Source organism: Hemicordylus capensis, chromosome 2, assembly GCF_027244095.1.
Source record: "Hemicordylus capensis ecotype Gifberg chromosome 2, rHemCap1.1.pri, whole genome shotgun sequence".
NCBI classification, from domain to species: domain Eukaryota; kingdom Metazoa; phylum Chordata; class Lepidosauria; order Squamata; family Cordylidae; genus Hemicordylus; species Hemicordylus capensis.
This window is the reverse complement of record NC_069658.1, coordinates 309,140,732-309,167,113: the sequence shown is the minus strand read 5'-3', so window position 1 is coordinate 309,167,113 and position 26,382 is coordinate 309,140,732. Positions and strand designations below refer to the sequence as shown.

Here is a 26,382-nt window from a genome sequence, read left to right as displayed (position 1 = left end):
ACATTCACAGAAGACCACAAAACCAAATATTCTCCACAGTGGGGTCAGAGTGGTCCATTTTCTGAGCTCCAAATGCTTTGCTCACTCCAGAGACTTAACACTACTGTGAGAGCACAGTAGAGGTTGCTGCTCTTACTGTGCAATTAAGCCACCAAATTCTGCATTCAAACAAATGTAGGATAATTTGCATAAAGGTTCTACATTTGTATCATTCAGGTTTTATTCTTTGGGTTTTAAATCACTGGACTGGTGAAGGTGTACTGTTCCTAATCTCACAACCATGATTCAGGGACTGGGAGCTGCTATGGGATCATGTGCTCCTTTCTACAAGCTCTTCTTCTTTCTGGAACGAGTTTCCCCAACTTAATAGTCCACTATCCTTAAACAGAGACTGATGCAGATTACAAAATCAAGATCACTGGCAGTACCATTTCTGATTCTGTTGCTTGATACTGATAGTTGTCCTCAAACACACTGCACATTTTGAGTCAAAACTGCAGGTGTTCTATATAACTAAAATACTGTGGAAAGGTAGCAGTTCATAGTAAACTAGTCTTCTGATCTGGTTATGCACGAATGGAAATATTTTTACAGGCACTATTTCAGATCAACAACATACGAGTTCTCATACAGAATAATTGTTATCTGCTTCATTTTTACTATTTCAATTTTGTATTTATAGTAAAATATGTTACCAATACATATATGATGGAATTTGTCACAGTGTATAGAGAAGGTAAAAAATGCATGGCTTTGCCATTTTGCTGTAAAAACTTATACACAAGACAAACGTCATTTTTTTAAAAAGTATTAAGGTACTTACTTAGCCATAAGTTTTGCTATTCGATGACAGTCATTCTTGTCATAAAACCAGATACTGTAAATTGACACTTGAAAACAAGAAATAACAGAAAGCAGGTTAATAAAACATTTGAATTTTAAATACATAGACTGATTACAAAACAAGTCCAGGTGCAAATGTGAAGCACCAGGATGTCTAGATTACAAATTCAAAGATAAATAATATGTGCTGGGACAAACAAGAAAGATTCCCACAATGTTATGTACAAGCTATATAATGAACAGTATGGTATGTTAAATTGGTTTGTATTGTTTTATCATGAAAGATGCTCTGAACCTGAGATAGAACAAAAGTTCAACCAAAGATGACAAGTGAAAATCAGATTGATAAAGATATATATTGCAATAGAGAAATAGTGAAGTCCATATAAATACTTAATGAGGATATCTCAAAAAAATCTTTGGATACAGAATTAGTACTCATTTCCAGCTGGTATATAAGCTGCACCTGAGGAAAATAATGTTTGAGTAGCTTTTTACCATATTAGAATGTCAAAGTTGGTTCTCTTAGTAAATTTCCTAGATGTAAAGAGGTAGCTGTACACATTGTATTATACAAGCTTTTTGCTTGACTTTTTACAATATATTCATTTGAAATGAGAGCCAGTGTGGTGTAGTGGTTAAAGTGTTGGACCAGGGAGACCTGAGTTCAAATCCCCATTCAGCCACTGGGTGACTCTGGGCCAGTCAGGTCTCTCTCAGCCTAATCTACCTCACAGGGTTGTTGTGAGGATAAACATAACCATGTACACAGCTCTGGGCTCCTTGGAAGAAGTGCAGGATATACATGTAAAAATAAAATAAAAATAAATAAATAAGGTGCCTGTGCATAAAAATTTTTTGAGGGTGGGGTTGTTTTTTTAAAAAAACATTGAGTACTTATTAAGTGTTTGTAAAAGATGGAGTCTGAGGGTTTTTTTTAACCTGATTAGAATGCTATAGTAAGCTGGTTGTTTTTGCATATCTTTTTGAAAAAGAGATGGTTTGAATCATTGTGAGTTTTGCAGGGGCATATCTAGGGTAGGGCAGGCAGGGCACATGCCCCGAGCGCCACTTGAAGGGGGCACCATTCTTTAAAATTAACAATTTTTTTAAAATTGCCACTGAAAACAAAATGGCCACTCTGCATGCCCAAATGGCCTCTGTGAGGCCCTAGGTCATGCCAGGCCTCACAGAGGCCATATGAGCATGCATGGCAGCCATTTTGTTTTCAGTGGCCATTTTAAAATATATATATATTCTTAGAAATGGCCACCGCACATGCTCAAATGGTCCCTGCAAAGCCCCAGAGGCCAGTGAGGGGAGGGGGAGCCTTTGCAGACCCACCCCACAGCCTTTAGGAAGCCCCTGAAGGGGCTACAGGTATTTTTTTAATTTAATATAATATACGTCACTGTACACATATTCAGTTTGGCACTATGTACAGAGAATCAGGGCTTGTGAATAATGAACAGAAGCTTATGAGCTAGGATTGTATTAATTTGCTCTTATTTTACTTCTTGTGATAAGAGAGTTAGATGTGATGTCTTAATAATATGGCTATTAATGGTGAGTTTGTCTTTGAACCAGTGTGAAATCCTTAATATTAAGGCCCACTGGGAGTTCCTTGCTCTCTTTCTCTAATTTTAACCGTCTTTCTGAAATACTAGAATATATTCCAAGCAGTGACACGGTTTACTCTGCATATACTTTAATTATTTTCAGAGTATCTGGGAAAAGTCAAATTCTCCATTTTTTTTTAAACTTATGTAATAGTGATGCTACAATGCATAGTAGAGAATTAGACATTAGTACACCTCCACATAGTATTTGGGTATTTCATGAGCCCCAGCATACTGAAATTTGTAGTTTTCCAGCATTTTTGGTCTGGCTACATCCACTGCTAAATAGTTTTTGAAATATTAAAAGATTAACGAGTGTCAGGTGTTTGGACAGGGGGCCCAATTTCAGTGCTTGCCCTAGGTGCTATTTTCCCTAGATATGCCTCTGGTCAGTTTTGTACAAGCTTTTTGCTTGACATTTTTATAACATGTTTTGTAATAAGGTATCCTTATATTGGGGAATTTGAGGTACAAGAAAGATGATTACAACCCAGAAAATAACGGAGGTTTATATTTCTTGGATTCTGGAGCTTTTGCACCAGTGCTGTCAAGTTTATGGAACTTTTCTAACACTATTCTCCACTTGACAAAGACCAAGATCGAAACGGTCACCACTGTGGATTCATGGACGTGTTTGAAACAGACCATATTACTTCCAATAGAATGGACTTCATTATTTCTCTGTTGCAATACATTTAGCTTTATCAATGTGATTTCCAATTGTCATCTTTGGTTGAACTTTTGTTCTATCTCAAGTTGAGAGTATCTTTCATGATAAAACTACACCAAACCAATTTGTTAACATACTCTTCATCCACACTAATGCTGCATGCAATCAACAGACGGTGGGTAATTTTTGCCAATTTCGCCAATCACACACCTTTTGTAGTCCTCTGTGTCCCCACAGTGGGAATTATATCCCCAAGAGTTCCACAACTCTCAGGGACACCATAGTTGCACAGTGGAAGGCACAAAGGTAAGAGGGGACTGGCAAAAAACAGCCTCTTCCCCTTTGCACACATGAAACATCTGCACATGCAATATTAGTGACCAATATCCAGACTGTTTCTCATCTGTCCTTCCATCAACCAGTTGTCCAGAAAAGCTCTTTAAATATTCTGCTTGGGATGAATAATCCTGAATAATTTAGGGTTATGTGCAAACTTGTCCATATATGTCCAACCCCAACACCAGATCATTTACAAACGGATCCTCCACTGTGAAAACTTGTTAGTTTATTCCTATCCTCTACTTCATGCTCTTTTAGCAGTTACTCATCTATAAGACAACCTCATTATCCAATACCTGATAATTTTAAGAATCTTTGGGGAGGGGCTTCTGACATGCATATTATTTTTTCCTCTTAAAACTCTCTTCTAAACATGGATAATTCCAAAGCAGAATCTGTTTCGATTCTTCCTCAGTGAGGGTGGCCCTCCATTAGGGGGTTCACCAATCAATTCATCAGCAGAAAGCATCTCTCTTATTCCAGGTAGTGCATATGTAGCACCAATTTCAGATCAAGTGAAAGACACAGGAGGGGGTCCATCCCTGCAGTCCTGCTGAACTTTGGAGGCTTTCCAAAACAGTCTCACTGCTTCTAGTCAATTTCAAGTTCAGCCCATTACCAGACAAGACTAGGCTCCTTTTCCAAGACAGCAGGGCAAGTGACAAGATAAGTAATAAATGGTCTTGGTAAATGTGTGGATAACAATTCTGGAGTTAATGCTTTCTGTGAAATACAGAAGTTAGGTTGAAAAGTCTAACTGGTTTTCCCAGGTCATTTAAAAAAAAAAATCTGTTTCATCAGCTATCTACATTTCTCTGGTAAAGACAATGGTTTTCATTAAAAGTTATTTTATTTTAACCACATTAGTGATTGCTACTCCTTGGAAGAAGAAGGAAAACAAACTACTCTGTTAAGCCATAATGATAGGCAGTAAAAGGACACCAGAGGAAGGGATTAGGGGCTCTTTCTCCCAGGAAGTTGAAGGAAGCAGGGATAAAGTGGGCTGAAAGGCAAAGACTTGAAGGAAGGATGCATAAAGGAAGCAAGGAGTCTGAAGGAACAATATGTGTTGGTTTTTGGTTTTTCTAATGGCTGACAACAGCTGAAGCAATTGTACTGCTGGTATGAAGAAACGGGGGGGGGGATGCCAAGGAGACAGCACAGAAAGAGTGGTCCACTTAACATTTTAATCTGAAATAACTATATGATGGATGCAGGGGCACACCTAGGTAATTTGGGCACCTGCACCACCTAGCTGCGAGGGCCACCACCCCCCCACCGCCAAAGCCCCCTCAAGTTACTTTTGGGGGCTTGTTGCCAAACCTCCATGTTGTTTTTTTAATTACAGCTGCCATGCAGCTGAAGGGTGGCTGCTGGGGGATGGGGGTGAGCAGAGCAGTCCTTCTCCCCAACCCCAGGCAGCAGCCAGAATGACACTGGGCCTACCCATTCAGTCCAGCGTCTTTTGCCAACTGCGCAGGCGTGCCTTGCAGTTGGCAAAAGACCTGGGCTGAACAGACGGACCCAGCATCATTCCGGCTGCCACTGCCGGGTGGTGGTGAGGTGGAGAAGGACTGCTCTGCTCAGCCCTCAGGCAGCCACCCCTCACCCGCACAGCAGCTGTAATTTTTTTTTAAGGAGGTTTGGTGGGGCAGGTATGGGGTGGAGCCATTTGGAGCCCCCCTCCCCCCCAGGACCTTGGAGACCATGTACTGTTTTAAAATACCTCATTCCCCTTCATCTCTGAAATGACAGCTACTACCCTGTTTCCCTGAAAGTAAGACCTAGCAGTAATTTCTGATGTACCACTAATTGCCCTAGTGCATTTTTTTTGGGCTAAAATTAATATAAGACACTGTCTTATTTTCAGGGAAACACGGTACCAAGTTTTCAACTCTTTACAGCATGGTAAGGGACAAGCAGAACTGATTGAATGCTGTGGTGAATTCTCCTGTGACTTATTTGTTTCATATGATTGTGTTGGTAAAGGGTTACACTTTATATCTGTCCTCTGGGTGAACTGGAGCAGATACATTGTAAATTAGTGAAGGGTTTGTTTACTTGCCTGGCTGGTTCTAGTTCTGTCTATATAGACAGTAGCTCTGGTAAAAATGTAAGGGTTTGGTGATTTCCTGAATGTTCGCCCTTTCACAGGGGAAGCTACTGGCCAATCTGTTTAAGGAGTGGTAACTGGACTATGCTGGCTAGCTCTGGCTGAAGATTCTGATGAGATGGGGTTGATTTTTGGTTCAGAGCCTCAGGAGAGTTTGAGGGGGCTCAGAGGCAAATCCGAGAAGCGCTGAGGGGAAAAGGTGACTCTGAGTGTAAGGGCAGACAGACACTTTGGAGCCAATCTCTTTGGAAGGTTGAAAGGAAGCAGGTAGTACGGCTCCATTCAAGAAGCCGTGTATCCGGCCTAGGCGCTCCTGGCCTAATCTTCAGCCAACTGAAAACTGCCACGAAATCTTCAGTGCTCAAGAGTCAACCACCAACTGAGAACCAACAGCTGACTGGCAGAAGGAGAAACTTTGTTCCGGCGCTTGTGTTACAGTGGCTCTGGAGAAAAAGGGCATCTGGCTTGTGGGTTCGATTTGGAATACAATGAAGGTCTGCCACGTAACCCATCTCTTCAGTATATTAGTTATTTTTCCCTTTTTCTTCCGTTCTTTAACCTGACTGAAAAACTGTGAATTTACTGAATTAAAGTTGTTGTTTTTTAATTAAAACTACACCCGTGTCTTATTACCACCTACTACAGGAGGGGTGAGAGTCAAGGGTGATTTAATATTAATGGTAAAAAGAGATTGGTGCCAGGGGAGTTTTATTAAGTGGACAGAGGAGGGTTTTAAGACAAAGAAACCCTTCACAAAGGGGCAAAAGAAGTTACCTGTACAAGCCATTTAATTTGCTGGTGCTACAAAAGCACAGAAGGCTACAATTTCTATCAGCTTGCTCTCACTGTGGGGTGCATAATGTTGAAGGCAGAAAGATGTATTTGTTGACAAGAAGGTAAGAAGAAGAAAAGACAGCTTGCGGGATGTCAGTGTCAGTCCAAGCAGAAATAGGCCTGCATCCAGAAATTCACCCTGTCTGACAACATATCAAATACTTTACCATTATCTATCAGCAAGGAGCCTCAGGGAGTTGCCCTGAAAGCAACTTTCAGAGTTGTTTAGGATGAAAAGCACATTACCAAAGTATTCACAAAGATTTCAAAAAGAACAAGTACCCACAGTTTGTTCTGTTGCCAAGTTTAGACGTCAATAGAACAAACTAAGGTACCTTTTCCCAAATATCATGGGAAGGAACTAGTTAGGGTCATGTCCTGCAACCTCCTGCTCCAATACAGGTTTGTCCTACACTTAAAACCTGTCTAAAAAGATGAATATTTGACAATGACATCTGTAGGCAGCCTATTCTACTACTAGAATAGGCCATGCTAATTTTGTTTAATTAAAAAAGTTATTCTGCACAAAATCTGCACAAGAAAGAGTTCAGCACCTTAAGCAACATATTCATGTTATATATTGCTACTTAGAACCAATAATACGATATAGCAAATAAGGTTGAGTATATACAGAATTCAGTTTCCCGAAAATCAAAGCTTCTATTTTTAAAACACATTTCAAAGGATGCCTCCCTTGCCTTTTAACATCTACACAAAATCCTACCATGAGGTTGTCTGGAAATTCTTAGCTCTGCATCCTTAGTATTCAGATAACACCCAGTTATACTTCCCCTTTTTTCTATGCATGGCTGCCTGAGGTTAGTAATAAACTACATCAGGGTGAATGAACTGAAGCTCAATCAAGACAAGACAGAACTACCAACTGATGAAGGATTTGTATCTACCTACAGGAACCTAATGGCGCAGTGGGGAAGTAACTTGCCTAGGGAGCAAGAGGTTGCTGGTTCGAATCCCAGCTAGTATGATTCCTAGACTATGGGAAAAACCTATATCTGGCAGCAACGATATAGGAAGATGTTAAAGGCATCATCTCATACTGCACGGAGATGGCAATGGTAAGCCCCTCCTGTATTCTACCCAAAAAACCCTCATGGCTCTGTGGTCACCAGGAGTCGACACCAACTCGACAGCACAACTTTACCTTTTAAAGGAACATGCCTTTTCTAAATAGGAGCAGATTTGAAATTTATTTTTAAATATTTAAATGTAATATTGGAAAAGAAGTAAAACCAATTGCCTAACAGGCAAAAAAACTTTTGAACAACTCTAGAGTTACTAGCATGGTGAAATAAATCACATGTCTAAGGCAGATATCAAAGCCAAGTACTAATGGATTTGTCCTAAAAATGTTAGTTATCCAAGACGAAGAGAACAGAGATAACTACTTTGCAACAGCAATACAGAACAAGTAATGGCAGCTAACGTACTAGCTTGTTGGATCATATATTCCACATGTTTGGCTGCCTTCAACTTAAACTCATTTTTAAAAAATCCTAAATGCAATTATACTATTTCTCTTTACAGAAATAGGAACAGCAATCTTTCTCCTTATCTTGGTGGAGAACGCTGAGTTAGGTAGTTACTAAAGATCTACCTCTCTTCCACAATCAAACACATGCCATTATGACAACACTGCAGATATACACAGGCAACAAATGCTCTTAAATTTGCTGATATGTTAATTTAAGAAAAAAATATTGTCTGGCTGCAAAGAAAATACTATCGGCTGTCTAATAGGGAAATAATCAATGGTTGTTACAAGAAGAACTTGTGTTTCAAGGACATCCTTTCAGGACTAAGCTTTTGCTACTGCATTTGAACTGGAAAAAGGCAAAAAGGGGGGGGGGACTCCAAACAGCAAGAAAAGAAGGGAAAGTACAGACATATTTTCACTTCAGAATTGTGTCACACCCACCTTTGAACACCATGGAAATCAGTTCTCTACATCAAGATGGAGACATCAGATACAAAGGGAAAGTTGTAAGTGAAAGAGATTTAGAAGCATGTTTCTCAAAGTCCTTTAGAGGTAAGTACAAATTTGTTTCAGGTTGGTTTTGGGTTGGTTTTGTCTCTGAATTTGTTTAAACCACATGTGCATGCTTATTAGAATGGCTATGTATACGATTCTTAGATTTCAAGCCCCTCACAGTGTATGGAATGTGCAGTTAACAACCCAATAGGAAATCATAAGTGTTCTTTTACTTGTAGTCGTTTACTTTTTAAAGTTTATTTATAAAACTTGTAGACTGCCCCAAACATCCGTCTCTGGGTTGCTTTATGTTGTTTACAACAACATAAAGCAAATGAAAACAAAAATGAAAACCTTAAAACAATTTAAAACCACAATCAAGTTAAAAAGCTTGGGTGTATTCATGCTAGAAAACAGCATAAACCTCAAAGCCCCAGCTCTAGCGTTAAGGTGCTTTGTATTGCTTCCCATCATGCAGCTTGGCAACTCCAAAATATCACATTAATTGGTATAAGTGTCAAAGAAATCATCTCAGACTTTGTCATTTCTGCATTTCAGAATTATAAATAAAATATGGGAAATTCATACCAGCCCTCTCCAGAATATTTTAAAGTTAACTTGATGACTTTCCTCACAGATTAAAGAGTACTTGACTGATACGTTAAATGATTAAATAATGTGACACTTGATTTCTAAACAGTTAAAAACTAGTTTTGACTGCAGATATTTCAGAAAAATCAAAATCCATTTTGCTCGAACTAATTAAGAAGAGAGAAACTTTATTACGGTCGTAGACCAGAGTAAGAGCTAATTAATAATCAACATGATTGGCTCCTTTAACGAAATATGCTGGGGAAAGGAAGGAACATGGTAACCCATGAGATTGCCTGTGTATACAACTAGAAGACCCAAACACATTTTGCACCCATTCATTAGACTAACTTCTATTTGAAACCCATCACCAGACAACTGCAAATACTTCTAGTACAAAACAAATGAGTCATGCAAATGTGTGCTTTATTCAGTCTCATAACAGAGCAAGTCTTTGCTATAAACCAAGAGTATCTTACTTTATAAGCTGAATGCTCAATGAAACAGTGTTGGAGAAAATAACTTTCATTTGAGCAGATCCATTCTTTTTTGGGTAAAGCGTTTTTAAAAAGGCTTGTTTGAGTATTGAGTTTTACATGTTTGAGTATTACTAGAAATATTAAGAAAATTCCACTGCATAAATCAAACATGTAAATAAAACCAGATTCATAAAGAGTTTTCATGGCAAACCTGACAATAAATACCTCTTCCATCGTCTAAAGGTATCTGTTACAGAATAAGGTATTTGTTACAGAAAGGCAAAAAGTAAATAACCACTTCAAGGAATTTGTAGCAGACAATATGTACTTCATGCGATTACTGTCTATTCTCACATGTTAATTTAAATTATAACTGCTCATACATTTGCAAAATTAACATTCATTTAAAGCCTTTCATGTACAGTGGCTCTTCTCAATGAAAAAAACAGTAGAACAGAAATTACAAGATTGACCTTAACATGTTTACTCAGCTAGTCAAAGTCATAAAGCTTAGCCCAAAAGGCATATTCTTTCTAAAGCCACAGAAAGAGATGTTCATAGTCTAAACAATACAATAACCACATTTCTGTAAGAGTTAGCAAAAATAAGGCAAGATATTGATATTAATTTAAATATCAATTCATTATTATAGCTTTGCTACAAGACCACTGTGGTTTGATGTGATTCTATCAGGGTAGATAAAAATCTATGTTGATTTTTTAAAATGGATTTGTTTAAAAAAAAATTAAAACATCTTTTAGAAGAGTAAATCAAATACTAAATTTTGAATTCTCATTTAAAAACAACATGGTTAAAATTCAATCTCATCACAAACATGCTACACCAACACCTTATTGTCTCTTAAAATGAATTAGTTCTTTATCAAACATATTTGAGTTACCTACCAATCAAACATGGTCATTCATTTCATTTTCATCTCATGAAAATGGCTCTACCCTGCCCAGAAACTACCAGCTCTTGCTTTTAGAAATGTCTGGGCTTTCAGTTTATGTTGCTAATCAGTCTATCATGTGTGCAAAGTCACAGGTTGGCTAGTAGGATAAGGATTGTTGTTTGTGGTGGGGCTTGGCAAAGGCAAAGACACTGTTCAATACAAAGGTTCCTATATTGCCCCACATTTTGTCACAGAAAAACTGTCATAGCTTTGGGGCATAAAAGGCATCCTATCTGGGAATATATTGAAGAAAAGCCTTCCCTGGGTAGAAAGGAAAATGTGTCAAATATAAGCAATGCAACAAGGAGATGCAGGGTACCTTGACATAGGTAAAAAGCAAAGATATCCATTACATAAACATAAAAATCAAGTTATCTAAAAATATATACAAAGTCTACCCTTCTAGATGCTGTAAATGCTCTATTGAGTTGTAAATTAACATGTTTTAGTAAGATTTTAACTATCATTTAAAAAATATGTGAAAATGTATTAATGGGAAACTTGATTTAAATTGAGGTTCTCTCTTGGCGATTTAGATCAATCCATCCTGGATTCTGTCCAATAAATGTGATGGAGTCCCTCTTGCAAAACCAAAAAACCTAGAGTTCATTGAAACATTGTAGAGCAGGTTCTTATTCTATTTGTGTTAAGAGGCTGTAATTGTTTTGGGAGAGATGCTGATTAAAACTGAAGTGGGGGGAAAGAGCACTTAGATAAGAGGCAGAAGAACCAAAATAGAAGAAAAACAGATGAATTTGGAACTCCTCTACACAAAGCAACACCAAGGCCTCATGGAAGAAAAAGGGTCTGATCCAGCACATAACTGCTGCTTCCTGGAAATTATTCACATGAGCACAGCAGCCCAATTTTCAGCAAATATAGTCATGTGAATAGCCATCAGAAAGGGATATATGTATGCATGAAAATGCTAGATCATATAATTAATAATATCAACATCATCATATAGGTTCTCCACATGACTGGGACCACAGGCTGCTCCACATGAAGGAATTTCAAACGTTTGAACCAGTTCTTAGAGATTTTTTAGAAACAAGACAGATAGTTCATTTCCCCACCCTCTTGTTCACTTGCCCACATCACATTTGTTCTACATCCGAGCCCTCCTGCAGATCCCACTGCCATCAGATGTGCAAGTGGGGACTCAAGAGAGCAAACTTTCAGTAGTAGTGCCCCTAGTTTGGAACAGCCTACCAAACAGAATTATGCCTGGCCCTGTCACTGTCTGCCCTCTAGAAAAACAGTGAAGACTATTTTACTTCAACAGCCTTCCAAGGTCTGTGGGTCAATCGCATAGTTTAAAACTGTTGTCCCTAATATATGGGTCTACACATCTGTGTTAACAAGTTTTGCTATTCATTATGATGTATTTTAATTCTGAAAACGGTGTTATTTTCAACTATTTATGGATTCTCAAAGAAATGGAGGGTACAATGTAAACTAAAACAGCCTTCATAAATAGCCGCTCATCTGGGTGCACAATCCGCCCAGGGAAGGGGAGAAGAATGTCTGTGGGGAAGGTAGGTTAAACTCTCCTTCCCTGCCCACCCGCGAGCCCTTCTCCATAATCATGAGAAGAGGCTCATAGTCTAGATAAGGGCTGCTCAACTTCAACCGTCCAGCTGCTTTTGGACATCAGCTTCCATAATCCCCAACCACAGTGGCCAATAGTCAAGGATGATGGGAGCTGCAGACCAACCTCTGAAGGAGGGCTGAAACTGAGCAGCCCTGGTCTATATGGAAGTTTCCTACCTCATCTAATGTTTGTGAGAACTAGGCCACAGACATTTTCAATTTTCCCTTAAAATTACTGTCTTGAACGACACATTTCAAGATGACAGTGTATGCCCAACTCTAGCATGACCCACTCACTATGCAATGACACTTCCCTGCTTCCCCACATTCCTCATCCAACTAGCCCGATATCACCTTATCCCAATGCACTAGAAGAGAACCATTACTGAGTTAGCCAAAAATCTGGATTTGGGAGGCAAGGGTACAACAGAGCAGGTTTGAGCACTCTTGTGAGTGACATCAGAATATAAATACAGTGTCAGAATTAACATTGCTTAGCTGCGCAAGTCTGAACAGAAAACAGTTTGAAGACTTTGAGCTGAAACTGGTGTGGAAAGAAAGAGTTTTACTGTGAAGGGTTCTTTTTCATAGTTCAGGAGGCCAACCTTAACACTGTTGAAGCATGCTTCAACAGACAAGACCTGACTTTCTGAAGTGTAGGCGTGGCTAGCTTCCTGCCTGGAAGGCAGCAGATCCCCAGTTCCAGGACTATTGTGCCAAACAAGAACACGAAAAAACCAACACCAAATGTTACATATATACTGAAAAGAAAATCCCATACAAAATGGGTAATGCTAGAGAGGCAGAGGAAAACAGCAGGGGATAAGATACTACAAAGCTGAAACCCCTGGAAATAGCCACCTCCCAAAACAACTAAAAATATTTATATACTGCTTCCAAAGTATATTATATCGCTTCCAAAAGCTTTTGGAAATCCAAAGTTTCCAAAGCAGTTTATATAGCGAAACAACCAACAAATAAAAAAATAAGATGGATCCCTGTCCCCGAAGGGCTCAAAATCTAAAAGGAAACAAGATAGACACCAGCAACAGTCACTGAAGGTACTGTGGAGGTGGATAGGGTCAGTTACTCTCCCCCTGCTAAATAAAGAGAATCACCACGTTATAAAGGTTTCTCTTTGCCCAGTTAGCAGGGGTTAATGAGCAATTCCCACCCATATGGTACAAGAGCATACCAGCGGATTCCTAGGGTGGGTGGGTTGGCCTCCTCAAGTATGAAAAAGGTAAGACCAACATTTGTTTTTCCATAGACCTTCACGGTAAGACCAACATTTCTTTTTCCATAGTTGAAAAAGCCATCCTTGACACTGGGACATGCCCAAGCTGGAAAAGAATATGTGAGGGAGACTAGGAAGACGCATCACACCACTTGCTGCAGGACCGTGCGACCTAATGCCACCTGAGCAGAGTGGAAAGAGGAGATTTTGTAATGTTTAATGAAAGGGGTAATGGAAGATCATGTAGCTGCCCTGCATATTTCCAACAGCAGGATGTTGGCTGAAAATGCCACAGAAGTAGCTGCACTGTGGGTAGAATGGGTGGTAATTCCCCTAGGAACAGAAAGATTAGAGGCCTCGTGAGCAATCATAATGCATGTTTTTAATCCATCTGGACAAGGTAGCTTTAGACACCTTATTCCCCAGAGACAACTGATGAAATGAAACAGAGTGTCTAATGGCCTTAGTTCGTCAGATGTAAACACGGAAAGCATGGTGTACATCCAAAGTATGCCAGATTTGTTCCTTTGGATGGGCCAGAGACAGACAAAAGGAAGGGAGGACTATATCCTGAAAATGGTGGAAGTCAGAATTGATTTTTGGCAGAAAGGTAGGGTCTGTCCTCAGCACTATGGCATCTGGCTGGAAGATGCAAAGCTCCTTCCGGACTGAGAGAGTCCCCAGTTCAGAGACTCTATGTGTGATTGTTGTGAGAAAGAGGACTTTATAAGGAAGGAGCTTTAAGGAGCTGTCTGCCAGGGGCTCAAAGGGAGGTTGAATAAGTGCGTTAAGCACCTTGTTCAAGCTCCATGGTGGGAATCTATGCACTGGAGGAGAAGCCAAATTGGAGGCACCCTTGAGGAACCACTGTAAATGGGGCTGCAATGGAGGAACCCTTAGCTGAAAGTCTGAGAATGGAAGAAAGGGCAGATGTCTAGCATTTAAGCATGTTGGGATGTAACCCCATATATAACGCTGACTGTAAGAAGGCTAGAACCTCGGAAATGCCTGCAGACAGTGGATGAACTGCCTTCCTGCAGGCTCCGCAAGAAATGGCCGCCCAGGTTGCCTGGTAAATACAGTCAGTTGAAAGTCACCTGGATGCAAGAATAGTATTCTGTACAGCCTTTGAGTACCCGCTTCTTGGCTAAGATGGAGCCTTCAATTTCCAGGTGCAGAGTTGGAGCCACTGAGGATCTGGATGGAGGAGTAGCCCTTGTGATAGTAGATCTGGCCCCAGAAGGCGTTCCCATGGCTGAACGGCCGAGAGGTTCTGAGAATAACTGTCTTGTGTAGTGGCTTCCCACTGAGGGCAGAAGTGGAGAAACCTGTCCCCTACTGGTGGGTAGTCATTGTTTACGCTGGGGTTGGGAGGTTGCTGAAGACAATTGGTGATTCCCATGCCCCCTAGAAGTTCCACCTCCCCGTGGTTGCCACTGATTATGCCAGGTGGGTCTATAGGTGGCAGAACAGTTATCTCTGCGCTGATGGAAGGAGGACCTGGGAGAGTTCCAAAAGGAGCAAAAAGGCTGGTAGGTGGCACGGAAGGGCCTACGAAAATCTCCCCGAGGCATAGGTAAGGTCTTTTTCTTATCTTTAGTTTCCACTAAGATAGGATTAAGGGCTTCTCCGAAAAAGCTGGGAACCAGAAAAGGGTGAAGCAGCTAGGTTGATTCTAGATTTAGAATCCACGTTCCAGAGTTTCAACCACAGAGACCTGCGGACAACTACCCCAGCAGCCATAGATCACAATGCATACTGAATATAATCCAGGCTAGAATCAGCCATAAGGGCTGCTGCCTTAGCCAACTTGTTGAGGCCATGACTGAGTTTAGTATTCTCAGGAGGAATGCACTGAGCTAACACTTTGGTCCAACGAACCAAGGCCCAGGCAAAAATAGAATTTGTGGTGGCTGCTTTGATGACAGCAGCTTCCGCTGCGTGACTTTTACAAACTAACAAATCAGATTTACATTCTTCCCATGTTCTCAGCTGTTCCTCCCCCTCCTTAACCACCACCACCCCAGACACCAGTTGGGCTACTGGAGGGTCTACCAAAGGGGCTGCTATAAGAGAAGAGACATCCTGCAGCAGAATATATAGCTTCCTAGCGGAACTGTTTAAAGGTTTGGTGGACGCAGAAGCGGACCACTCAGCCAACATAACTTCCTTAAATTTGGGTAAAGGCACTACCGACGTTTGGCCTGAGGAGGAGAGGAAAACATGTCCAGGGGAGACAGTTTGAAAAGAGCGTCCGCAGGTGACACATCATTAATCATGCGTCTGGCTTTGGCCAGAAGGATCTCAAAATCTGTAGAGAACAAGTGTGTGGAGGCTGATAAGATGGAAAGAGCAGTCTAATCTAAAAGTTCTCCTTCCTCTTTATCAGAGAACATATTATTATCGCTCAAAGTCGCCCCCTTGTTTGGTACAGGTATATCAGACAGAGTCCTCAGAATGATGGATAGGAACAACCAGCATGGTATTAGCCAGGACTGCTGGAACCTGTTTGGCCAGCAAGGAATTGGCCAGAGCTTTAATAATCTGATTGGCATTAGGAAGGACTGGAGTGGAGAAAGTGACAGGGAGGGGGTCTTAGATGGTGGGGAAACAGCCCTGCGAGAACATTTGGGCTCCCTGGGTGGATTGTGCTTCGAGGAGGAGGAAGAGAGAGAGAGACCTGTTGCATTTTCTGCGTCTTTGGCCCCTTGGGACAGGAATAAATCACCCCCTTTCTGAGACAGGAATGGCCGTCTCAGAAATGGCAGGGCTGGAAGCAGGGGAGGATGACATGTCTGGACAGGTCGGAGACATGGTTTTTATAATAGTGTAGCACTGCCTAGCAATAAGATCTTGTAGCCATTCAACGATATCGGGATGAAAGGGATCCTTGTTGGGCAAGGGCACCCTACTCATGAGCTCTGTTGGTAGACTTGGGCCCATGGGCACGGCTGGCTGTAAACTCTCCATTGCCAGAGTAAGGTTTGTGAGCGGCTGCAAAGGTGGCGGAGAGGCTGGCACCTGAGGGGCTATCAGAATGGAGCTAGCAGGCTGATCTTGTGGCGGAAGAAGCAGCGAGACTGACTCCTGCTCAAGAGGCTCCATAACTGGAACTGGCTGTCCTAAAAGCGGAGGATAGGTAGGCTTAACGATCGTTGGAAGTACCGCAACAGCTGCCTTGTGCACTGCAGGAACAGGTGCCATAATGGGGCCACCAGAGGTAGGAGGGAGTTCAATAACCTCCAATGTGGGCAACAAACAGTGAGGAGAGCACTCCTTGCAAATCGCCTGAATTAAGAGGCGTTCACCGAGCTGGGCAGTCACAGAGGGCTTGTGGCACATGTGAGGCTTGGCACTGCCCTTCTTGGTCTCTTCTGCATGGTGCGCCTTTTTTGTGCACCTTTTTGTCTTTCTCCGAGCATGGAGCACAGATGGCTGGGGGGAGTGGAGTGTTCCCGGTGCTGAGAGGGGGAGCGAGCTCGCTGTAACCCCAGTTGTGTGTGCAAGGAAGAGCCTCCCTGAGTATCAGGGCACAGACCCTCAGAGAGGGAGCCCTCCAGTAAACTCCTGAGTGGGAGCAGTTCATAGCGGCAATAAGTGGCTGTAAACTCTTCTCCATGGAAAACAGAAAGCAAATGCCAACCAAACCTTACAGACACCAATGAGCCAAACTGAGAAAGGAAAAAATGGTTTCAATTCAATTTATTAAAAAAAAAACAAATATGCAAACAGTGGACTTCGTTCCCATCTGATGCACTACTAAGGGTGTTGGGGGAAGTAAAGTAAAAGCTAGCCACAGAAAAAAGAGCCAAGCAGCCAGGAGCTCCTCGGTAGCCCTGTGTCCTGGAGCAAGACAGGACTGGAACTAGGGATTTGCCTCCTTCCAAACAAGAAGCTAGCTATGCCTACAGTTCAAAAGATCAGGTCCTGTCTGTTGGAGCATGCTCAGTACACAACCCAGTGTTAAGGATGGCCTCCTCAACTATGGAAAAGGTCGTCACCAGCTACTGCTGTGTTACACACATACCGCTTAAACAGCAGAAACGCTCCAAGACACTTAGAAAAATAGGGGTTTCTAGATAATACATTATTCAAGTTTTATACTCACAATTAGCATTTCTATACAGAAGAAAAGGTTCATGCAGTTGAAACTCCAAGTCTTTGTTTACAGGCTCAACCAGGTTGTGCATGTTCAGTCGATTCACAATTGTAAAGCCATGGTATGGTGAAGCAGATCTGTTATTTCGAAGGAAACAAAAGCAACTGAGTAACAGCCATGAAGCATATTATCGGCATCAGTCTCCTTAAAAAAAAATCAATGGTGATGATTTCATCAGAACGTCATGTGACGTGTGTAATTAGAACACACTGTCTCTCTATAACTGGATAGCAAAAGATAAAGCAGTGATTAGCATAACCAATAGCATAAGAAGAGTTTCATGAAAAATAGCCCTTTAAAATAGTGGCTGACATAAAGACTAATGGTTCCATATGCCAAAATCCATTTTGGCACATAGTGAAGAAGAGATGATTTACACCAATCTCCCCTTCCCTCTACATCCATTGTTTCTCCCAAAAATACATCCCTGAGGGATTCAGGAGCCACAGTAAGTTGCACATGGAAAGGGAGATTGGCAAAACCTATATATATATAATTTTCCTAAGCATACCCGTAGCTAATCCCATGTGTGGCAACTCTTGTGAGATCAACTGCCTGGGGGATAGTGACGGGGCCAGGGAGACAATGGTATCATTTTTTACATCCTATTAAGTTATTAGGAGATATAAAGACACTTCCTTCATGTAAAAAAATATGTATGCAATTATATTAGAAAATTTTAAAAAGCAGCAAGTCTTTTATGCCTCCAAAAACCTTATGGATAATTTTGTGCATTTACAACCTAATGTGGTTTCTGTACCAGTTACACTGCTTGCAAAGGTATTTCTGGTGTGTGATTCAAGGTACCGGTTTTTACCTTTAAAGCCCTAAATGATTTAGGGCCAAGGTACCTGAAGCAACTAAACAAGTGTACATTTTGGTCCCACAGCAACTACATAGAAATAAGAATGGGAACCAAAATACAAGTTCATACAACCATTTATTCTTGTATGTAAAAATCTCTGTTTTATAGAGTACTACTTTAGCCGACTGAGATGCATGCAATCACATTTAAGGTGTTTCCTGGGAATACACGGGAAGAAAAAAGACAAGCTACACTCCAGCACACTGTTCAGCCTGCTGTACCATTGATGTTAAGAGGACTTAAGTGCCAACAACAGTGCATTGGACTGTGGGCCTAAAATGTAAATGAGATCACTTCAATAAATCATTTCCTCTTTATTCGTTTACATCTATTAGAACAGATGGACTAACAGCCTGAGCTAGCATGTCAAAAATAATTAAAAGTCAACTGAAATCATGATTAAAGCAGCAGAGGTCTTGAAATAGCATGTGTAGAAGGCCCAAAGGCATCATGGCAGTGTAAACAGGAAGAGTGACATTTTGGCTTTTTCCTTTTTCCTCCTTTTTCCTAGACCTCTAAAGATGCTGCAAAGAACACTGATAAAGTATTGATATTTTTCTTGTTGCCTAAGGAAAGATGATAGGCGATTTGCAATAGAGGTGTGTATGGACTGCGGTTGATGTACTGGTCCGAATTTGGACTGGTCTGATGTCCAGTAGACCAGTTCGGCCGAACCTCAAACCAGTCTGGTTGTTCAGGGTTGCGTCGGGGTGGGGGTGAGCGGCACCTCTAAAAGTAAAGACAGAAGGCCTTACCAGTGTCACCGCCCTCCAGGCAGCTTCCTGCTGCTGCAGTGCTCCCCCAGCAGCCCGCGTACGGTGGCAAGGAGACTCCATAATGCACCGGAGTGACAAAGATGCTCCACCACTGTGCGCAGGCTGCTGGGGAGAGCACCACCACAGCAGGAAGCTGCTTGGAGTGGCAGTGACACTGGGAAGGTCCCCCATCTTTCCTTTAAAAGCTGCCACTCACAGCCCCCCTCCCCTGTGCCACCTCAAACTGACAGTGTCCACATTAGATAAGAGAATAATGAGGTCAAAAACTGAAATACGTTTAATCACCAGATGCCCATCTTTAAATGGGTACTAAAGACAATTTGTTTTCAATGCATTTTTTTCAGTTCTGTATTCTAAGTAGGTCTGAAATCACTGCTGCCGCCTATATGTTTTATGCAGCTGTCTATATATATTCTCTCTATATATAATTCTCCTAAATGTACCCGCCACTAATCCCATGCGTGGCAACTCTCATGAGAGCAGCTGCCTGGGAGATAGCGACGGGGCCGGGGGGACAATGGTGGTGGCAGCCAGGCCGGAGAAGGTGGTGGTGGGCCGGCCCAGCTGATGGGATCAGGAGGCAGCAGTGGGCGGGTCACCGGGAGAAGGAGGAGGCAGTGGCGGGATGGCATGGCCCAGCCGCTGGAAGAAGGAGGCGGCGGCAGCAGGTCAGCCTGGCCCAGCCACCAGGAAGAGGAAGAGGCGGCCGCGGGCCGACCCGGCCACTGGGAGGAGGCGGCCGCTACCGGGAGTGGATGGGAGGAGGTGGCGGGCCAGCTTTCCACCCAGCCCACAAGCCAAAAAGTGTGTGTGGGGGGGGAGAGGAAGCAGGCTGCCAGAAAGTGTGTGTGTGGGGGGGGAAGCGGCAGGTCAGCCAGAAAGTCAATCATGAAGGGGGGGGGCAGGGGACAGCGGTGGGGGGGTGGCTGGAGGCACAGATGCTCTGCGCCCGGCCCAGCTAGTTTTAATTATTATTGCATTTTAGCTGTATCTTGTTATGTATTGCATATGATGCTACTTTAAATGCTATTGTATACTGCATCAAACATTCTATAGAAAAACAAGGCTATACAACAACTATTTATATACTGCTTTTCAACAAAAGTTTCCAAAGCAGTTTACACAGAGAAATAATAAATAAATAATGATGAATATAAATTAATAATGGCATGTATGTATTCAATGGCACCATCTGCCATTTGAACCTCTGCAAAGAGCCAGCCATAAGAATGGATTAAGCAGTATCTTTAACTTTTGTACTAAAAATGATTCTCCCTCAATTCTTGCATTTTAGCAACACCAATAACTCCCCTCAATATGTCCCAGAAAACTAAGAATGGCCCCATCCTCATACGTTCTCCTACAATCATATTCCCTATACATCACACACACTAACATCTCTGTTAGACTACCGCACTGTAATATGTTATACATGGAGCAGCCTCTGAAGACTGCCCAGAAAAGGCAGCTGGTTCAGAACACAACTGCTAGACATATCTTGCCAGTACTTAACAGTTCCATGTCCACAATTCAAGCATAATTCAAAGTTTGCCTCTCCAGTTGGCCTGGCACAGGCATGGTAGCAGTGTTCCCTCTAACAGGGATTCCCAGAGGTTGCTGACTACGACTCCCATAATCCCCAAACAAAAGCCATTTCAGCTGGGGAGTCTGGGAATTGTAGTCAACAACATCTGGGAATCCCTGTTAGAGGGAACACTGCATGGCAGTGCTGGCAAATACCCTTAAAAAGAGTTACATGGCTTGAGACCTGGGTACCCAAAGGAAGACCACTCCCACATCAAATTACCTGTGCACAGGGACCATAAGAGGCCCTCCTCCAGATGCCTTACCAACAGAACGAAACAGGTGGCAACTGGAGAGATGGCCTTGCCATTGCCTGTGGAATGTTTTCCTCAAAGAGCTCTGCCAGGCACCTACACTGAGGTCTTTTCAGCACCAAAGCCCCTTTTGTTTTTCCAGGCTTTTAATACTGGTGACATTGCTGAATTGCCATTTTATCTTGTCTTATAGTACTGATATTTGGCAATATCCAAACTAATGTAATAATGAGTAAGCACCAATGAAATTAATAGAACTTTAGTCAGTCATAATTAACTTGTCTCACTGATTTCAATGGTGCTTAGTTATGACTAACTAATCTGGATGCTGTTCACTGTAAGCCATCCTGAAAATATTTATATTGAAGGGCAATATATAAGTACATAAAATGAAGTAAAATGTGCAAAATATCACTTCTATCACTGACAAACTAAATGATTTTTTTAAAACTTCAAACACTTGCCTCATACTTAACTATGGCAAAACACATGGACATTCACTCCCAGTGGGCAAATCTATCATCAAGGACTACTACAACAGTTCAGAAGTTAGTTGGAGCTACTGCTTATTTCTACTACTGCTACCACATTATGTTTCAGGTGCAGCAGGATATGCCACATAATTTTCAAGATGCCGGAGCTCAGCAAGTCATAAAGTGAAAAGAGCGAATATCACATAGGGATTCACTATTGTTTTCCATTATGGGCCTTGACCCAACAGCATTGTATCCACACATGGCTATTTGCCTCTTCAGCAGCGCAAGCAGCTGCAATGAAAACGTCACTGAAACATCCAGCTCTGCATACAGTTCCACATTGCAATGTAGACAGTCTTTTTGGAAGTACTATGATGCTCTACACAGCTGCCCAGTATGCATAAATGGTTTCCTTGCTTCCCCTTCCCTTCCCCATTCCCTTTTAAGGCTTACTAAATCCAGCCTTGCATGAGAAGAATCACTTGCTGACTTTCCTTGGGTCTCATTCTGTCCATAAGCCATGGGTGCCAAACACTATTTTTCATAAAGCAAGTAAATGAGTGCTACTTTTAATATTATTTGAGATGAGATGAAGTTTCTAAGATCTTTGTTTTTATTTGTTTTACCTATGCATTAAAGAGGTCTAAAATTCTTGTCAAAACATTAAAGAAAAGTATCTCTGTAGGTCACTAGCACAGAATGGCAACCTCTGTTTAAAGTCTAGTTAGAAGTGGTACTGTGTATTACCAGAAATGCATAATGATTACAATAATAGAGTAATTTTTATGTAATCTTTTAAGTAATCTAAGATCTTTTTTAGGGATGTGCCCAAATGGTCTTTGGCACCGGCGGGGGTAGTACTTTAAGGGCGGGGGAGGGTGTACTCACCCCCTCCGCCACGTTTCCCCCGCCGGCGCTCTGCAAATTTGAAGCCCCTTGGGTCGGCAGCGTTCCTCCTTGCCGCCCTGTTCCCCCCGTCGGCCAGAAGTGGCCGGAAGTTGTGAGCGCGTGTGCGCCCGTCGTGCGCACGCCCGTCTGCCGTGCTTGCGCGCACACGACGGGCGCACGCGCGCTCACAACTTCCGGCTGACGGGGGAAACGGGGCGGCAGGGAGGAACGCTGCCGACCTGAGGGGCTTCAAATTTGCAGAGCGCCGGCGGGGGAAACGCGGCGGGGGAGGGGTGAGTACACCCTTCCCCGCCCTTAAAGTACTAACCCCACCGGTGCCGAAGCACCGAATCCCGCCCCAGCGCCAAAATGTTTCAGAGGCCTTTACAATGGCCTTCAAAACGTTTCGGGCACAAGCCTAATCTTTTTATTTATTTAGCACTATCAATGTACATGCAACTTAAAGAACCGTGCCCCCAAGGAGCTTACATGCAAAACTTTGACAATGAGGGAGATGAGTGCAGAGGAAAGGTTAACATGGGATAAATATGAGCAAATGCAGCTACGTATACCAAGGCTCTTTTTCAGTTGAGGATTAAGAGGGCTAAGCCAAAGAGCTTCACCAAATATGTGGGGTTTTGAAGATGGATTGGAAGTTCTTGGCAATGATAGCAGCATGGAGAACAGGAGACTTTTAGGCAGCTGAAGATGATAAAGTATATAATGAAAAATAAGGACAGAAAGAGAAGGACAGCAGGCAAAATCATGCCATTTAGAATATCATGCTCAATACTAGTTGCCTAATTTCAAGGAAGATACCACAGAGCTGGAGATCATACAGAATATAGGAGAGGTTTAAAAAAAAAATTACACATGTGGTTGCTAACCTTTTCCCAGCAAAACAGCAGATTTTACAACAGTTGGGTTTGTACTTGACAATGATGAACTGTAAAGACTACATTCCAAAATAAGATTAATATAAACGTACCTTTTATATACAAATAGGGTGCCTTCTATGTCTGTCTTCTCCTATAGGAGACAATTTGAGCAATATATTAACATATTAATTTATGCATTTCAACAGTCATAGTGTAGCAGTCATAGATTTTCCATTCATTTAAAGGTGAAATTGAGAGGACAATTGCTGGGTCCTATTCATTTGAATGGGCAAGTACAGACCAACTATAGCCCATTTCTAAAACTCACTGGCCCACATGTTGCACAGCACAATGTGGGCAGTGCCAAGCCACCTGCACTGCTGTAGGCTCATAGTGAAGCACTGGCAGTCTTTGGCAAGAGCACAAATTCTTCAAGTACCACACCTGCACTTCAAAAAGCACTATAGATTGGAAACATGTTGTCTAGAATCAAGCAATGTGCTTCCAGTGTACGGGTATGCTATTTGAAGAATTTGTGCTTTTGCACAAAAGCACTAGACCACCGGTGCTTCATTATGATCCCGCAGCAGTGTGGGTGGTTTGGCATTGCCCACATTATGCTGCACAATATATGGGCCAATGTGCCACCAAGTACATGCTTAAATTGAACATTTAAGCATCAGCACAGCATTCAACACATGGTCAAGGCAATACATCTATGGTAAACAGATGAACTAATAGCAAGAAACAATCCCAAGGATACAGAAATCTGAACAAGTAAAATAATATTCTTCACTATGACAACTGGCTACATTACTGTTTGGCTGCTACTGTGTGCAATCAATATTGTTGATTATTATTGTTGGAAGCATCCGTGGGAAAGATAACCTTCATGCCTAAGCAAAAAGAAAACTGTACAGACTTCACAGTCTGCACTTGTCCAGCAGGTTCAGCAGATATTCCCCCTAACGTGGAATCAGTGTGGCATGAGCCCCTCTGGGTATATGTACCCCTCTGGGCTCATGTACTGTGATGAACAGAGTATCAGCACATCTTATTCCCAAAACTATTTGAAAATAAGCCCCAATATTTGCCTGGGGGTGATGTTTGAGGGAAAGAAAAACAGAGGATTATTTTACATCAGGCTAGACTTTATTTCATTCAGATAAAGCTCAGATCCAGCTTCCACGATCCTACAAAACAAGACTGGAACATCTGCAGCTGTAGATACCATCCCCACACTTCAGAACAACACATAAATCACTACTTCCCAATTCCAACTTGCAGGCACTAATGCAGATCTGACTCTCTGCCAGTAGTGTCATTTCAGATGGGGGGAAAGAGATTCAACAAGGCCCAAAGACCCAGTCTAGAAGGCATACATGGTTAACCACAGTGTATTTTAAGCACATTTTCTTAACCCATAACTTGAGCAATACCATCTGCACAAGTCACAGGTATTGGCAGGGAGACAGGAATATTTGTGCATTTGGCATACATGCTAGGTACATATACCCATTTAATTTCTAATAGCAGGCATTCAGGTTAGAACCTGTGAACTGCCCACCCACACAGGCGCTCCTAGATAAAATCACGAAAAGAGCGAGGAAAGTTCATTGTTATGATCAATTTCTAAACCGATTTTTAAAACAGCCACCTAATGGTGCAGTGGGGAAATGACTTGACTAGCAAGCCAGAGGTTGCTGGCTAGAATCCCCACTGGAAACACCTATATTGGGCAGCAGCGATATAGGAAGATGCTGAAAGGCATCATCTCATACTGCGCAGAAGGAGGCAGAATACCCTCACAGGGCTCTGTGGTTGCCAGGAGTCGTCGACACCGACTCGACAGCACACTTTACTGTATAAAATAGAGTGGTTAAAATGCGTTCAGGGGTGTTAGTGGCGAGTTATTCCACACTCAGTATGAATTCAGTGTCTCTCTTGGCTGAAGCAAGGAGAGGGGCTGTGACAAGCCAAGGGGGTGGGGGTGGGGGGATGTTGTTCCTCCAAAGTGGCACTCCGTATGTTCTCTCCCTACCCAACGAACACTTCTGGGCAAACTCCCAGAGCTGTAGGGGGAAAAGGCAGGAAACAAGCGGCCCCTCCTCTTTCCGGGGGTAAGAGGGAAGCACAACGTGGAGTGATAACCGGAGTGTGTATCTATGCCTAGCTGCAGGCCACGGGCGGCAAGAGGCGCTGCGCGCCGGACTTCACAACGACACTTTGCACTGGGGAGGGGGCGTTGTGGCAGCCAGAGAAGTGGGGGACACCTACGGACGAGGCGAGGGAGGGCCCCTGGCTGGAGGGGGGAAAAGGGCTCCCGCCCCCGTCACTCACCCACTCGTTGGCCTTGGGGCTGAAGCTGTAAAGGGCCACCTGGCCGGTCACGTCGGCGATGCTAGTGATGTAAGGGTCGTGCTGCTTTAAGGCCGCCAGGCTCATGTCCTGACCCGCTTTACTCAGCGACTCCATCTTGGATCCGGGATGGCGGCAGCAGCAGCCGTGGAAAAGGGAAGGAGGAAAAGAGGGGGAAGCTGAGCAAGCGAGCAGCGCGGAGTCAGGTGCGCAATGCTCCCCTCCGCCGGTCGGAAACTGCTGCCCTGTGCCTTCGGTTCCGGCGTGGCAGCGTGGAACTTCAGGGATCTGAATGCTGTTTTGCGCCTGCCTTAATTCTTCGCGTTCTGGGTTTACAGCCCCCAGAAGTAAATTGGCTGCCCCAGTATAGAAGCTTCATCTTCCGTCCTGTCTCTAGGGACAGACAGAAAGTAGATCGGGGTAGATATCTGAATCATTTGCAGAAAAGCAGCAAGGGTTTGATGGCTATTGTTTAACAATAGAAATAAGAAAAAGTCTTTTTCTCTCCCTAAATTAGGTTGCTGGGAAGAAAAAAGGGAAACCGGGAGTGAATTTTTGTGTGAAAGGATTGGGAGCTTATTTCCTATACTGAAAACACATTCCTGAGCTGAGCATGTGCTCAGAGGCATCCTGTGTCTTAGGGCCGGTTCACACGTAATGGTGGCAAGTAAGCATGGAGGGATTTACCCACCTCTGCCCCATAATTCACCAACATTCTCCACACAACACGTCCAAGTTCACATGGCACAGAAGCAGTGACAGAAGCGGGAGCACACACCCACTGACACCGGTGGTTCTTTTGTATTTACTTGCTGCTCTAATGTGTGAACCTGCCTTTATAATTTCTAAATGTACATGGTATTCCCCCGCTAACTGAACAA

At 42.6% G+C, this 26,382-nt stretch overlaps 1 protein-coding gene across 3 annotated transcripts in view; it reads right to left on the bottom strand.

The window, feature by feature from the left end:
- Positions 1 to 25,823, bottom strand: part of DCP1A (decapping mRNA 1A) — a 56,976-nt gene extending 31,153 nt beyond the window's left edge. The window contains exons 1-4 of one of the 3 annotated variants that reach the window (XM_053298365.1): positions 25,484 to 25,823; positions 23,254 to 23,294; positions 17,372 to 17,499; positions 824 to 890 (exon numbers count right to left, since the gene is read on the bottom strand). In XM_053298365.1, coding sequence (XP_053154340.1) covers positions 824 to 890; positions 17,372 to 17,499; positions 23,254 to 23,294; positions 25,484 to 25,618 — 371 coding nt within the window. In that variant the 5' untranslated portion in view covers positions 25,619 to 25,823. The remainder of the gene's footprint in view (positions 1 to 823; positions 891 to 17,371; positions 17,500 to 23,253; positions 23,295 to 25,483) is intronic. The other 2 variants (XM_053298364.1, XM_053298363.1) reach the window with 2 other exon arrangements.
- Positions 25,824 to 26,382: the final 559 nt, after the last annotated feature.